Here is a 12,274-nt window from a genome sequence, read left to right as displayed (position 1 = left end):
GTCCCCGGGCCCCCTGGCCCAGCGGGGGCTCGTGTTCAGGGCCGGGGAGATTTACGTCAGGCGGCTGACCCCTCAGCGGACAGCAGCAGCTTATCAGAGAGTGTGGCAGACAGGCTCGCATAATTAAATTAGCCGTTCCTGCTGTCAGCTGAGGCCCCCGGGCCCGGGCCATCATGGTAGCTAATTGAGAAACCGGGATCCAAGTTCATAAGCTCTAATTATTAATGGAGTAGAACGATTGGAATAGTTAAACTGCCTCAGACGCGGGATGGAGACGCTGTAGTTTGAGGAACTGGCTCGATGTAGTCCGGCTCCAGGGTTCGGTCGTCACGAGGCTTCAAAAGAAGACACCAGTTACTTTGTGTTTTCTTTTATCTGCTTCCCGCCACCGTAAATCATCCTGGGAAAGTCTGTGTCTCTGGCTGCTGCTCAACAATAGGAATTATTAGATCTCTGTCCCTCCCCTTTTTCATTCAACCTGAGCCAATTCACGCCTCGGCTCGCTGATGCTTTCTGATAGTTTCAGTCTCCTCGGGGGTCGGACGCCGGTCAGGAAATTACTACCTTTCCCATCTTGTCAAAACGTTAGCGTAAGTCCCAGAGTCCGGTTTGCGTGGGTCACGTAGACAGATGGCCGTGCCAGCGCTCACCCAACGCCCACCGCTGTCCTGCCTCCCCTCCTTCAAGAGCTCCATGCCAGTCAGGCCCCATTTCACTGCACCCTACTCGACTCACACTCCAGTGAACCCATCATGGAGCAACTTGACAATACACCTTCTCAGTAAGAGTCGAGGATTGTGCAGGTCCAGGTAGAGGGAGGAGAGGATAGATGAACATTGATGAAGACCCTCAAACGCATCACGGTTTGTAACATAGAATTTACAAGCGCCGATGAAGGTAAGACGACCGGTTATTCACGAAGACTTTTCTATTCTTGCTTTTCAGTTTTCGCGTCCTTCCTATATTGTGAATTTATATTTGCATGCTCATTTACAGAGTGCAAACGGGCGCGTTGAAGTTTTAGATCGTACCACCTGACAGAGACAGTTGTGCCCGCGGTGCTGCGTGGTGTCTGTGCCACCCAGGGTCTCTCTCAGCAACCTATTCAGAGTCCGGTGTGCTGCCACCATGAGTAACCCTAATCTCAGCTGTGGGGGCTGTTGAGACAAAAGAGAAGTGGCCACCCCCTGTGTGAGTCCCTGGGCTGAGACTTGAACTCAGGGGGGAAAGGTCAACGTGTCACAGGCTGAAGAAAACACGCTGAACAGAGCAAACTACCTGCAGGATGTCACACTTATGATTTGTGCTGCTTTTTAAATGTCTTTTAAATTGCTAAAGGGTGTAGTCTCAGCCCCCTCGTTTCCTCTCTCTCCACCAGGTCATCGTTTTGAAGATGTCCCCGGGATGCGCAGACACCTGGTCAGAAAGAGCACCAAGGGACAAGTGGTGCACACCAGTAAAGACCACAAAGAGCCGACCAGCCGCAGCCGCAAGCAGGACCACAGCCCACATGAGGTGAAACATGACTCCCGGGTCATACATGCTCTTCAGCTTTACTGTACACAACTAGACCAGGAAACGTGTCTTTAAAGAGGCTCACTGGGATGGAATCAATTAATCAGGATCCAAATGTACGATGATAAAAATAACTTCAAATTCATTTAATTGTTTGGTCTTTTAAATACTAATAATAATAAAATAATCTAAAAAGAATTTGTCGCAGTTTTCCAGAGCAAGAGCTGAGAACATTTAATCTTTGTTTTCATATGGTTAGACAAAATACTGAGGGGGCCTTTTAATAAACTTTCAGTTTGATGAGTCGGAGAATATTTTATGTTTTAATCTTTATTTTCTCAATCCTGTTAATCCTGGGAACTGCCCCCCCCCCCCCTCTTTCCCTCTGTCACATTTAGTGCAGCCTACTCTTCTTTTTTTTTGTGTGGATGGGACCGGGAGGGATGGAGACAATTAAAAATGAATGAATGAGTTCTTTTCTTTCACACATGGAAAGAAGAAGAGCGAGAGAGAGAGAGAGAGAGAGGGGAGCTTGAGTAACCAGACACTGGGAGCTCTTGAGAGAGAGAGAGAGAGCTATGTTTTATTAACACACTCACACACACACACACACACACACACACACTCTCTCACACAGTGCTCCGAGCCCCCGGCAGCCCGACAGGTCCCTGTCAGGTGTGTGCGCTCTGGGACTATTAGCTATGTGTGTCGTGGTGAGGGTCCCATCCTCTGTGTCAGTGTCTGAGTCCTCTCCTGCACCGTCTCGCTCCTCCAGCCGATACCGGTGATTCTGTACCGCAGTGCCTCGCGGCCTGAAGGCTTCGTGATGCCCTCCGGTCGAATGGCTCGGTGCCAGAAGGTGAGGCTGGGTGACCGGCCAGAGTCCGGTCTGACTCGTGTGAGCGTGATGTCACTGGCATGCAGCAGGTGTTTAACGGCACATGGCGGCAAATTAGGGGATTTTTTGACATTTTGATTCACTCCGGACTGTGACTGACCTGCATGGTGTTCAGTTAATATTTGATGCTGAGAGTTAAGAGAGGCACAGAACATTATTGGCGTTATTGGCTTTTTTATCAAGGGAGGATAACCTGGAGAATCCCAGTAAGCATGAAGTCTGTTTTCTGATCCTAAGTTACAAAAAGGCTTCTCTGAAGTCATTGCTCCTGACGTGTGATCATATCCACTGGGAAACTACACAGTGTTTTTGCTATGAGGTGGTATATTTTGTGCACATACTGATCATGCATGTCGTTTGGTGTGGACGGTAAAGAGGTTCTGTGCCGTGTCTCACTCGCTCCTCTTTGATGTCTGAAGGTGTTTGTAGAGCTGAACGAACTGACCATGGACAAGAACCAGGAGATGCAGTGGAAGGAAACGGCTCGTTGGATCAAGTTTGAGGAGGACGTGGAGGAGGAGACGGACCGCTGGGGGAAACCTCACGTGGCGTCTCTGTCTTTCCGCAGTTTGCTGGAGCTCAGAAAGACCATCTCGCATGGTAAGAAGGAGAAACCGAGTCAAGTGTGTGTGCACAAGTCCTTTCGTAGAAGACAGAGCTCAGAGTGTGTGTGTGTGTGTGTGTGTTTGTAGGTGCAGTGCTGCTGGGCCTGGACCAGAAGACCCTGCCTGGCATCGCACATCAAGTGGTGGAGCAGATGATCATCTCGGATCAGATCAAAGCTGAAGACCGAGCCAACGTCCTGAGGGCCCTGCTGCTTAAACACAGGTGAATTGTGACATCGGTTTGGAGCTGAAAGGAAATCCTTTGATTAACTAATTAGTCAGTCAAGAAAAAGAAAAGGTAACTAGTTTGGTAATCAATGAATCGTTTCTTGAGCAAAGCCTCATATTTGCAGATTTCAGTCTTTCAAAATATAAGGTTTACAGGCTTTTAGTTGTCTTAATCCCAGAGGCCGCAATTATGACCCTTTGAATAACAACAGAGCCACACACTCGTGAACCAGTTTGTGTGTTAAAGTCTCTTCTCCGATGGGCTGCACACTTCCTGCTACTGGGTGGCTTCACGCCTGGTCGCTGCCTCTCTTCCTCCTGCTCACCCTCTCTCTGCCTCTCCCTGCCTCCCCTAGTCACCCGAGCGACGAGAAAGAGCACACCAGCGCTTTCCCCAGGAACATCTCCGCCGCCAGCCTGGCACACTACCACCACGGTGCCAACCACGGTGCCAACCACGGAGCCAACCACGCCCATCAGCCGGAGCCGTGTGTCACCGACCCGCTCATGGGCACCGTCCACGCTGCGGTGGACACGGACACACGCATCAACATGGAGAAGCACGAGGGACAGGTAATTCTAGAGCTCGGGTGTGGCCCACCAATCTCAATCACTGATATTTGTCTTTCTCCTGATCCGACTCCCTGTCCTGGTTGCTCTCAGCAGAAGGAGTCGTCCTTGCCGCCCGGCATGCATCGGTCCAAATCCAAACATGAGCTGAAGCTGCTGGAGAAGATTCCTGAAAACGCAGAGGCCACAGTTGTCCTTGTGGGTGAGTTACTAACCCGACGTTTGGCACCTGAACAACTCAACCTCGCTCACGTTCCTTAACCTTTCATTGACTTGTACGTCTCGCCGTCTTCTAGGGAGTGTGGACTTCCTGGAGCAGCCCACCATGGCGTTTGTGCGGCTGCTGGAGGCGGTGGAGCTGGAGTCCGTCCTTGAGGTCCCTGTGCCTGTCAGGTTCCTCTTTGTTATGCTGGGCCCCCCCTCCACCAGCATCGACTACCACCAGATAGGACGTTCCATCTCCACGCTGATGTCTGACAAGGTGAGCGAGATAAAGAAAAACCCCAAATCACATAAACACAGAAAAATATAACAACAACTCCACACTTTACTTATTATTTGTGGCTGAATTATCTTCCAGCAATTCCACGAGGTAGCCTATCTGGCCGATGAGAGGCAGGACCTGCTGAACGCCATCAACAGCTTCCTGGACGGCAGCATCGTGCTGCCGCCCTCGGACATGGGGGGTGACGAGCTGCTGCGCTCCGTCGCCGGCTTCCAGCGGGAGATGCTGCGCAAGAGGGCGGAGCAGGAGGTCAAACTGCTCAAAGAGCCGATAAGCCTCGAAGAAGACGGTAAACATCAGAAACATCAGGAGTGGGGTTGCAAAATTCCGGGAATATTTAAAGTTGGAAAGTTTAACTTCCAACTTTAAATATTTCAGAAACATATATTTAAAGTTGGTAAACATCAGAAACATCAGGAGTGGGGTTGCAAAATTCCAGGAATATGTAAAGTTGGAAAGTTTCCATGGGAATTAACGGGAATAAACTGGAAATTGTGTGGCTAATTATATTAACTGTATTTACCTTGTCATATACCGACATAAATATAAACATTTTGTTTTGTCCTAGGCTGATTTGAGCCCTGAGGCAACTTTGGGCACTTGACTATATGTCTCTGCATCTTTGTGCGATTCTTAACATAGGTCTTTGCACAGTATTTGCAAATGCACACAGCCCTTCCTTCTACATTGGCTGGGGGGAAATGTCTCCACACATGAGAGAGTGCACGTGGCATTGTTCTGTAGAATAAGATGAGAAGAAAGCTTGTAAAAAAACACTAAAGCAATGCCAGGGGTATAAACAGTTGGCCGATTGGAAGCCCCTTTGCAACCATAATCAGGAGCATGACTTACTGTCTTTCTTAAGATTAAGATTAACAATGTCCTCTCCCCTGTTGCCCAGAGTCCCTCATCGACCCTCTGAAGAAGTCGGCCGACCCTTTGGCGCGCACAGGAAAGCCCTTCGGCGGCCTGGTGCACGACGTGCGGCGGCGGTACCCGAAGTACGTCAGCGACTTCAAGGACGCCCTGAACAGTCAGTGCATGGCTGCGGTCATCTTCATCTACTTCGCTGCGCTCTCCCCGGCCATCACATTCGGAGGCCTGCTCGGTGAGTGTCACAGGAGCCGAACCATCGTGTGAACTGTCAAAGCTTGTTCATGCTTTCCGTGAGAAGGTCTATCAGTGAAACCTAAAACCCTGCTTGTGTGCATTGTGGTGTTGATGTGTTGCGTGTGTGTGTTGTTTGCAGGTGAGAAGACGGACGGTCTGATCGGTGTGTCGGAGCTGATTGTGTCGACCTCCATTCAGGGCGTGATCTTCTGCCTGCTCGGGGCTCAGCCGCTGCTGGTCGTGGGCTTCTCCGGACCCCTGCTCGTTTTTGAGGAAGCTTTTTACAGTGTAAGTCCAAAATAGGTAATCATCTTACAAACAGCCGACAGAGAGACTCTCCAGGTGATGGCATATTCCTACAATTTGAAAATCTGGCTGAGCTCCTTTCAAGTTTGTTGTTTGTGTAGATGTTTTTTTTTAAACCCCTGAACTTTTAAACTTTTATTCATTTTTCTAAAACGATTAAAGATCTTGACTCAGTTGACCATCACTTGTGAAACTCTATTTGACAGAGCATGTCTCTTTATTGTACGACTGACTACTTCTCTAAACACTAATGTTCAATGTCTCTGTTTTCACAGTTCTGCAATTCGTCCAACATCGAGTACCTGACGGGCCGCGTCTGGATCGGCTTCTGGCTCATCATCATCGTGGTGGTCACGGTGGCGTTCGAGGGCAGTTTCCTGGTCCGCTTCGTCTCCCGCTTCACCCAGGAGATCTTCTCCTTCCTCATCTCCCTCATCTTCATCTGCGAGACCTTCATCAAGCTCGGCAGGGTACGCCTGGAACTTGAAATAACAACTCCTGATTACAAAAGCTTTTTGTTGGCACGCTGGGAGATTATGTCGCTGACGCTAAACCGAGCGGACTAATCTTTGGATGATATTCAGAACCCGGGGTCGAAATTAGTCTGTTTTTCTAGCAAGTGCACCTGAGGTGATGTGAGATTGATTGGCCCTGAAAGTTAAATGGATTTAGAGTTTAACCATCATCCAGGCTTACGGTTCTGGATGGTTTGCTTTACCGTAGTTTTGCGGCACAGACTTGAAAGCCGCTTGGTTTTGGGCTAATTCAATTTTTCCAGAAAGTGTAGCAGTGATACGTGGAAGTGTGACTCATGAGTGATCGCACAGACGTACATGCAGCCTGTGTCTGCTCTGTAGTAACAATGTTGTGCTCTGATTCACCCCCTCAGATTTTCAAGGAGCACCCACTGAAATACTGCTCCCTGGACAACAGCACCTCGATGGTCAACACCAGCCTGGTTCTGAGCAACAGCACCTCGCCTCCGTCGGCGAATGTCCTCGGAAAGCCCAACACGGCCCTGCTCTCCCTGGTCCTCATGGCCGGGACGTTTTTCATCGCCTTCTTCCTGCGCAAGTTCAAGGACAGTGCTTTCTTTCCTGGAAGGGTGAGGAGCTAAAATCAAACACTGGTCCTGCGGCATTCATTATAATATATTCACCTCCGTGTTTATCATTGTACATCAAGGATACATGTTTGTTTTCATGTGTTTTAGCTTCGCAGGATCATTGGAGATTTCGGGGTTCCAATCGCCATCCTCATCATGGTGCTGGTGGATTACAGCATAGAAGACACGTACACACAGGTGAGACTCGAACCACTGGAGCTTTCCATTAATGTCCCACTAGGTCCCGATACAGACCTTCATCATCCTCGCCTTCATCTTCATCCCCTCTCCAGAAACTGAGTGTCCCCCGTGGACTTTCTGTGACGAGTCCCGAGAAACGCGGCTGGGTCATCAACCCTCTGGGCTCGGAAGGTCAATTCCCGGTCTGGATGATGTTCGCCTGCTGTTTGCCGGCCATGCTGGTTTTCATCCTCATCTTCATGGAGACGCAGATCACCACGTGAGTCAGCCTGCAGGCCGAAAAATATCGTGTTAGCTTTTGATTTATCGCTCGATGCTAAAGCCTCAGTACTTCCTGCAGCCTGATAGTGAGCAAGAAGGAGCGGATGCTGGTGAAGGGCTCCGGTTTCCATCTGGACCTGCTGCTGATCGTGGTGCTGGGCGGGGCCTCGGCTCTGTTCGGCCTGCCGTGGATGGCGGCCGCGACCGTGCGCTCCGTGACCCACGTCAACGCCCTCACCGTCATGAGCCGGGCCGTGGCGCCTGGAGACAAGCCTCGCATCCAGGAGGTGAAGGAGCAGAGGGTCACTGGGCTCCTGGTCGCCATCATGGTTGGTGAGTGGCGCTCACTGACATCTCGTCGCTGCTCTTGACTCCTGTTTGGAATTTTTTTTGAAATCCTTAAACTCCTTCTCTCCAGGCATGTCCATTGTAATCGCTGACCTGTTGCGTAAGATCCCCCTGGCCGTCCTGTTTGGTATCTTCCTGTACATGGGCGTGATGTCTCTCAATGGCATCCAGCTCACAGAGCGGATGATGCTGCTGCTTATGCCTCCGAAGTATCACCCTGACCACACCTACATACGCAAGGTGAGACCCTCGTGGTCATTTGGATGTTTTTGCATTGTTTAAAAGGAGTTTTCAAAATGTGAAGAAGTGAAGAAATAGTGAAATACTTTAAAGATATCAGGTTCACTTGGACTTTTTCTAGCAACAACAACCAAACACCATTTGTGGGATTTGTGAAAATCTGCCATTGAGAAATGAAACTGAATTCTCAGATCCTTGCATCCATTATTTGTGATCTCCTAAATGCTTGTGTTGGTTTCATAATGAATGTGTTTCCTCCAGGTCCGAACGCTGCGCATGCATCTGTTCACCTGCATCCAGCTGGTGTGTCTGGCGAGCCTGTGGGCGGTCATGTCCACACAGGCGTCCCTGGCGTTCCCCTTCGTCCTCATTCTCACCGTTCCTGTGAAGATGTTCGTGCTGCGCCGCATCTTCACTGTCAGAGAGATAGAATGTGTAAGTTCACCACAGGGGGGCAGCACACACCGCTTTGCACACCCTGGCCCCAGATGCAGAAATATACACTTTACTTTTTGAGAGAATTGGCCAGTAACTAAATCAGACACTACACTACGGAGCATTGAGTATTCTAAATGCCTCAGAGTGAGACTGACTCTCTGTGTTTCTGTTCTAACTCTGACGTCTCCCTGCTTCTTCCAGTTGGACGCGGACGACGCTGAGCCAACGTTTGACGAGCGCGACTGTCAGAACGAGTACGCCGAGGTGCACATGCCTGTATGACCCCGCTGACACCGACATCTGTCAATCACAACCACTGACATCTTGGATGCAGCGACCCCAACTTGAAGCCCTCATAAAGAAACTTGACGCCACGTCACTGTGCACCGCCGACCTTCATCATCATCCTCCTCCTCCTCCTCCTCCTCAAGTCACCAGCTCACAGAACGTCAGAGGCGTGTCTGGTTATTGCTTGAGTCAAACTTTTCACTATTGAAGTAGCTTTTAGGTTGTCGGAGGCTTCTGTGATGGTGAGCAGCACTTTGTGGTCGTTAGCGTGCTTCACTCGTACTTTTTTTTTTAAACTGGTATTTCAGGGGAAAATGAAATCAAAATCCATGTGATCTGAAGCTCTAAATTAAATTAACAGTAGATAGATGTGCAAGACCGATTAATTTTACGCCCTGAAAGGTTGCTCTCATTCACATTGAATATGTGGAGGACATGTGGGTCAAACATTCTTTTATATTCTCGTGCTAGTTTTAGCTTTTTTCTAGTTTGTCGTGTTTTTAGCTCACCAAGCGCCTTATGAAGGAAATGAACCGTACACTGAGGGGTTTGCTTTTCCTCATCCTGTGTTATTGTAGACAGCTGATCACTTTTCACGCCTCCTGAAGCTCGTAGCACTTTTTAAAGAAACCAAATCGGAACGCTGACTGTATTTTAATGTGATTGTTTTATCTCTTTAGCGTCCTCTTAGAATCCATGAATCCATATCAGCGAAGCTTTTCGTTTTCTTCTTATTTGATTCTGATTGATTTTTAGTCTGTCCTTTAACTACTCATTATTTTCCATGCTCAAAAGCAGCAGTTTATTTTGGCTGTAAGTCCACGTCTGTACCTGTAGTGAGTCAAAAGCACCAACAGAGGGAGATCTTGCAGGGCTGTGCTGAATGCTATACCAAAAACTTTAAAAACAGTAAATAAAAAAATGCAGTTACACTAATGCCATGGCATCATAAAACACGTTTTTTGTGAAAGTAAGAAAACACAGTGGCACATTATTGAATTTTCTCTAAATGTCTCCACGCACGTGTTCAGGGCTCTGAAGTTCTGACTGTTCGTTTTGACGTCTCACTCGGTTTGGTTGGTTGGTTTTTTGGGGAATCGCTGTAATTTATTGTTGTCTGTGTCCGAGTGCCAAAACCGTGGCTTTGTGTAAATAGTCTTGTGATCAGAACAATAAGCTGCAGTTCAGTCATCTCAATTTACTCCATGTTTTGGCCTAATTCACACATTTTTCATGGTATAACATTCCTCGTTTTATCAAATTCCGTGGTTTCTTGGGGATGGGGGGGGGTAGGAGGGAACTAATTGTTAACACAATTTGTATTCACTCATGAGCTTGGTCGACCAAATTTCCACACGAGCTGTGTAGACAATCTCAATACTGTTGTTACTAAGAGGGAAGGTTTTTATTAAGAAATAAGAAGTATATATACACACATGTATACGATGTTTGTAATTAGTTTCAAGTTGTGTCCCTGTGACATTGGACGGTTAAAGCTCAGTGCCTGTGAAGCTCCACTCGCCCCCCCCCCCCCCCGCCTGCCTGTCGTTGTGATCTTGTGCCTGTTCGGTGTCGCAAAGCCGCACAACATCTCAAGTGCCTGTGGGACCACGAGGCGATCGGCCGCACGTGCCTGTGGTTGTGTTGTTCAGGCGACACACGTTACAATAGTTTGCACTTTTCAGACGCTCACAAATCAAAACATCTCTCCATTATTTATCTGTTGCAATATGAGGCATTATTACTGTTTTTATAGAAAAAAAGATTTATTCAGAGTATTTCACAGAACCTTATTTCGTGGCTGCATCATGGCCGTGACACTGAAGAGTATATTTATTAGAAGGAGGCCGTGGGGAACATTGTCGGTTGTGTGTCTGCTTGTTGTGCCCGTGGATGGAGTGAACGTCGTCCGCCTCTCGTCAAAGTGTTTGTGTTCCAAGTCGTGAAGTGTGATGTGTTGATTCATTTCAAAAGCAATACAAAGTCTGACAGGATATTGCTGATGCTCCCTTGTACATTGATGGTTCAAATACTGATGACAAATAAAAGTTATTTTCTATTTATCCTGGTGATTGTTCCCTCGTGTTTTCAAAGATCTGAAAGGAAACATGTACACGGTGGTAAATAGTTTATTCAGACCGACCAGAGGCTTTCACAAGGTAGATTTATTTATAAAGAACATTTCACACACACATTTAGATTCAAGGTGCTGCTCAGGGACATTAAAAACAACACAGGCAAAATTAAAAGAAAGCTTTCAAGTCAGAAAAGCAACAATTGTGATTAAAAACACTAGAATAACAGGTAAAATAAACAAAAAGCATTACATCGTATACAAAAAAGTATAAGTTGAAGGACTTAAATAATACAAACAAAAAAAGAACGAAGTTGAACGATGTGTTGGGAAATGGTTTTTGTGCAAACCACAGGCCTCCTTTTCGTCCGAGCCTCCCGAACTCAGTCTCCCAGGGTGCAACTTGTTCTCTTTGTCTTGAGAAAGCCTCCCGAACTCAGTCTGATATGAGTTTGATATTGTAGGTATATGTTAAATGAAAGTTGATGCTAGTTAGGCTCGCCACAGGCTTTCTCCCTGACTCTCTCATTATCTGATTAACATCTACACAGACACACGCATATTCTTCACCTTACTTATCTCCTCCCCCACTTCAGAAGTGTGTGGGGGTGGGGCTGCTATCTTAGGGGGCATAGAAATATTAATGTTTTTTTAGTTTTTTGATAACCAAATTTATTGAACGCCTAAAGGCACACCATTCTATGGTATAACTTTTTAAGCATTATCGCACAACAGATGGTATAATCCTTAGATGAAAAAAAAATAGATTAGTTAAAAGGACAAAAAAAAAAAAATCGGGACCAGGAATCGAACCCTGTGGAACCCCGGGAGTCTGATATAGTTTAGAACTATTTTGTCTGTCCTGATAAATTAAACACGTTTGAGGAATATTTTCTAGAATAACCATAACTTGTTTTAATAATCCACTGACAGATTTCAAATTTTAAGTCATGGCCTTAATCTTTAGCCTTTAAATCCTCATGTTGTGGATCAGCTCTGTGTTGGTCTTTGTGTTAAAAAGAGGGCTGGATGTTCTGCCCCGCTCTTAAAGGGGGGTGGTTCCCATCCCAGCTCCCCCACTGTTACAGACACAGGATAAAAAGATGGCTGCTTTGTTGCTGCTGCTGCTGTCGGGCGTCGGAGCTTTGTTCCTCGCCTCCGACGCTCAGGAGGCATACGACAAACTCCCCGAAACCTACAGGAGAGGAGTGGATCTGGCTCTGGAGAAGCTCAACTCTCACGCCGGGATCCAGCACCATTTCCTCTACTTCAGGAGCGTCACAAAGTCAGACCTCGAGGTACCTGTACAGTCATATCTGTTATTGTGCATTTACTGGTTGTGCAGTTGACTCGTCACTGGGAGATTTTGTGATAAACTGTGATTCATATCCTCAGGGAAACATGTGCTTATCAAAGAATCAGGTGGCTCTGTTGTAAACAGTTCCCTTCATGGATGAGCTGCTCAGATCTAACCCTCCTCTTCCTCCTCAGCCTGGGTTCGATGTGAGCTACATCTACCACCACTTCTTCCTTAAAGCCACCAAGTGCCAACGAGGAACCGCGGACTCCTCAGCGTGTCGGT

At 47.5% G+C, this 12,274-nt stretch overlaps 1 protein-coding gene across 6 annotated transcripts in view; it reads left to right on the top strand.

The window, feature by feature from the left end:
- slc4a2b (solute carrier family 4 member 2b) overlaps window positions 1-10,681 on the top strand; it is a 32,414-nt gene extending 21,733 nt beyond the window's left edge. For 2 of the 6 annotated variants that reach the window (XM_062379452.1, XM_062379451.1), the window contains exons 7-22: window positions 1,379-1,515; window positions 2,833-3,013; window positions 3,106-3,241; window positions 3,603-4,018; window positions 4,113-4,297; window positions 4,397-4,610; window positions 5,223-5,429; window positions 5,571-5,719; window positions 6,013-6,207; window positions 6,627-6,842; window positions 6,951-7,040; window positions 7,136-7,302; window positions 7,384-7,637; window positions 7,723-7,892; window positions 8,154-8,327; window positions 8,532-10,681. In XM_062379452.1, the coding sequence (XP_062235436.1) occupies window positions 1,379-1,515; window positions 2,833-3,013; window positions 3,106-3,241; window positions 3,603-4,018; window positions 4,113-4,297; window positions 4,397-4,610; window positions 5,223-5,429; window positions 5,571-5,719; window positions 6,013-6,207; window positions 6,627-6,842; window positions 6,951-7,040; window positions 7,136-7,302; window positions 7,384-7,637; window positions 7,723-7,892; window positions 8,154-8,327; window positions 8,532-8,612 (2,972 nt within the window). In that variant the 3' untranslated portion in view covers window positions 8,613-10,681. Of the gene's footprint in view, window positions 1-1,378; window positions 1,516-2,290; window positions 2,375-2,832; window positions 3,014-3,105; window positions 3,242-3,602; window positions 4,019-4,112; window positions 4,298-4,396; window positions 4,611-5,222; window positions 5,430-5,570; window positions 5,720-6,012; window positions 6,208-6,626; window positions 6,843-6,950; window positions 7,041-7,135; window positions 7,303-7,383; window positions 7,638-7,722; window positions 7,893-8,153; window positions 8,328-8,531 lie in introns of those variants that run through there. The other 4 variants (XM_062379456.1, XM_062379454.1, XM_062379453.1 and 1 more) reach the window with 4 other exon arrangements.
- Window positions 10,682-12,274: the final 1,593 nt, after the last annotated feature.

The sequence above is a fragment of the Platichthys flesus genome, chromosome 21 (assembly GCF_949316205.1).
Source record: "Platichthys flesus chromosome 21, fPlaFle2.1, whole genome shotgun sequence".
NCBI lineage: Eukaryota > Metazoa > Chordata > Actinopteri > Pleuronectiformes > Pleuronectidae > Platichthys > Platichthys flesus.
This window is presented reverse-complemented; position numbering and strand designations above follow the sequence as displayed.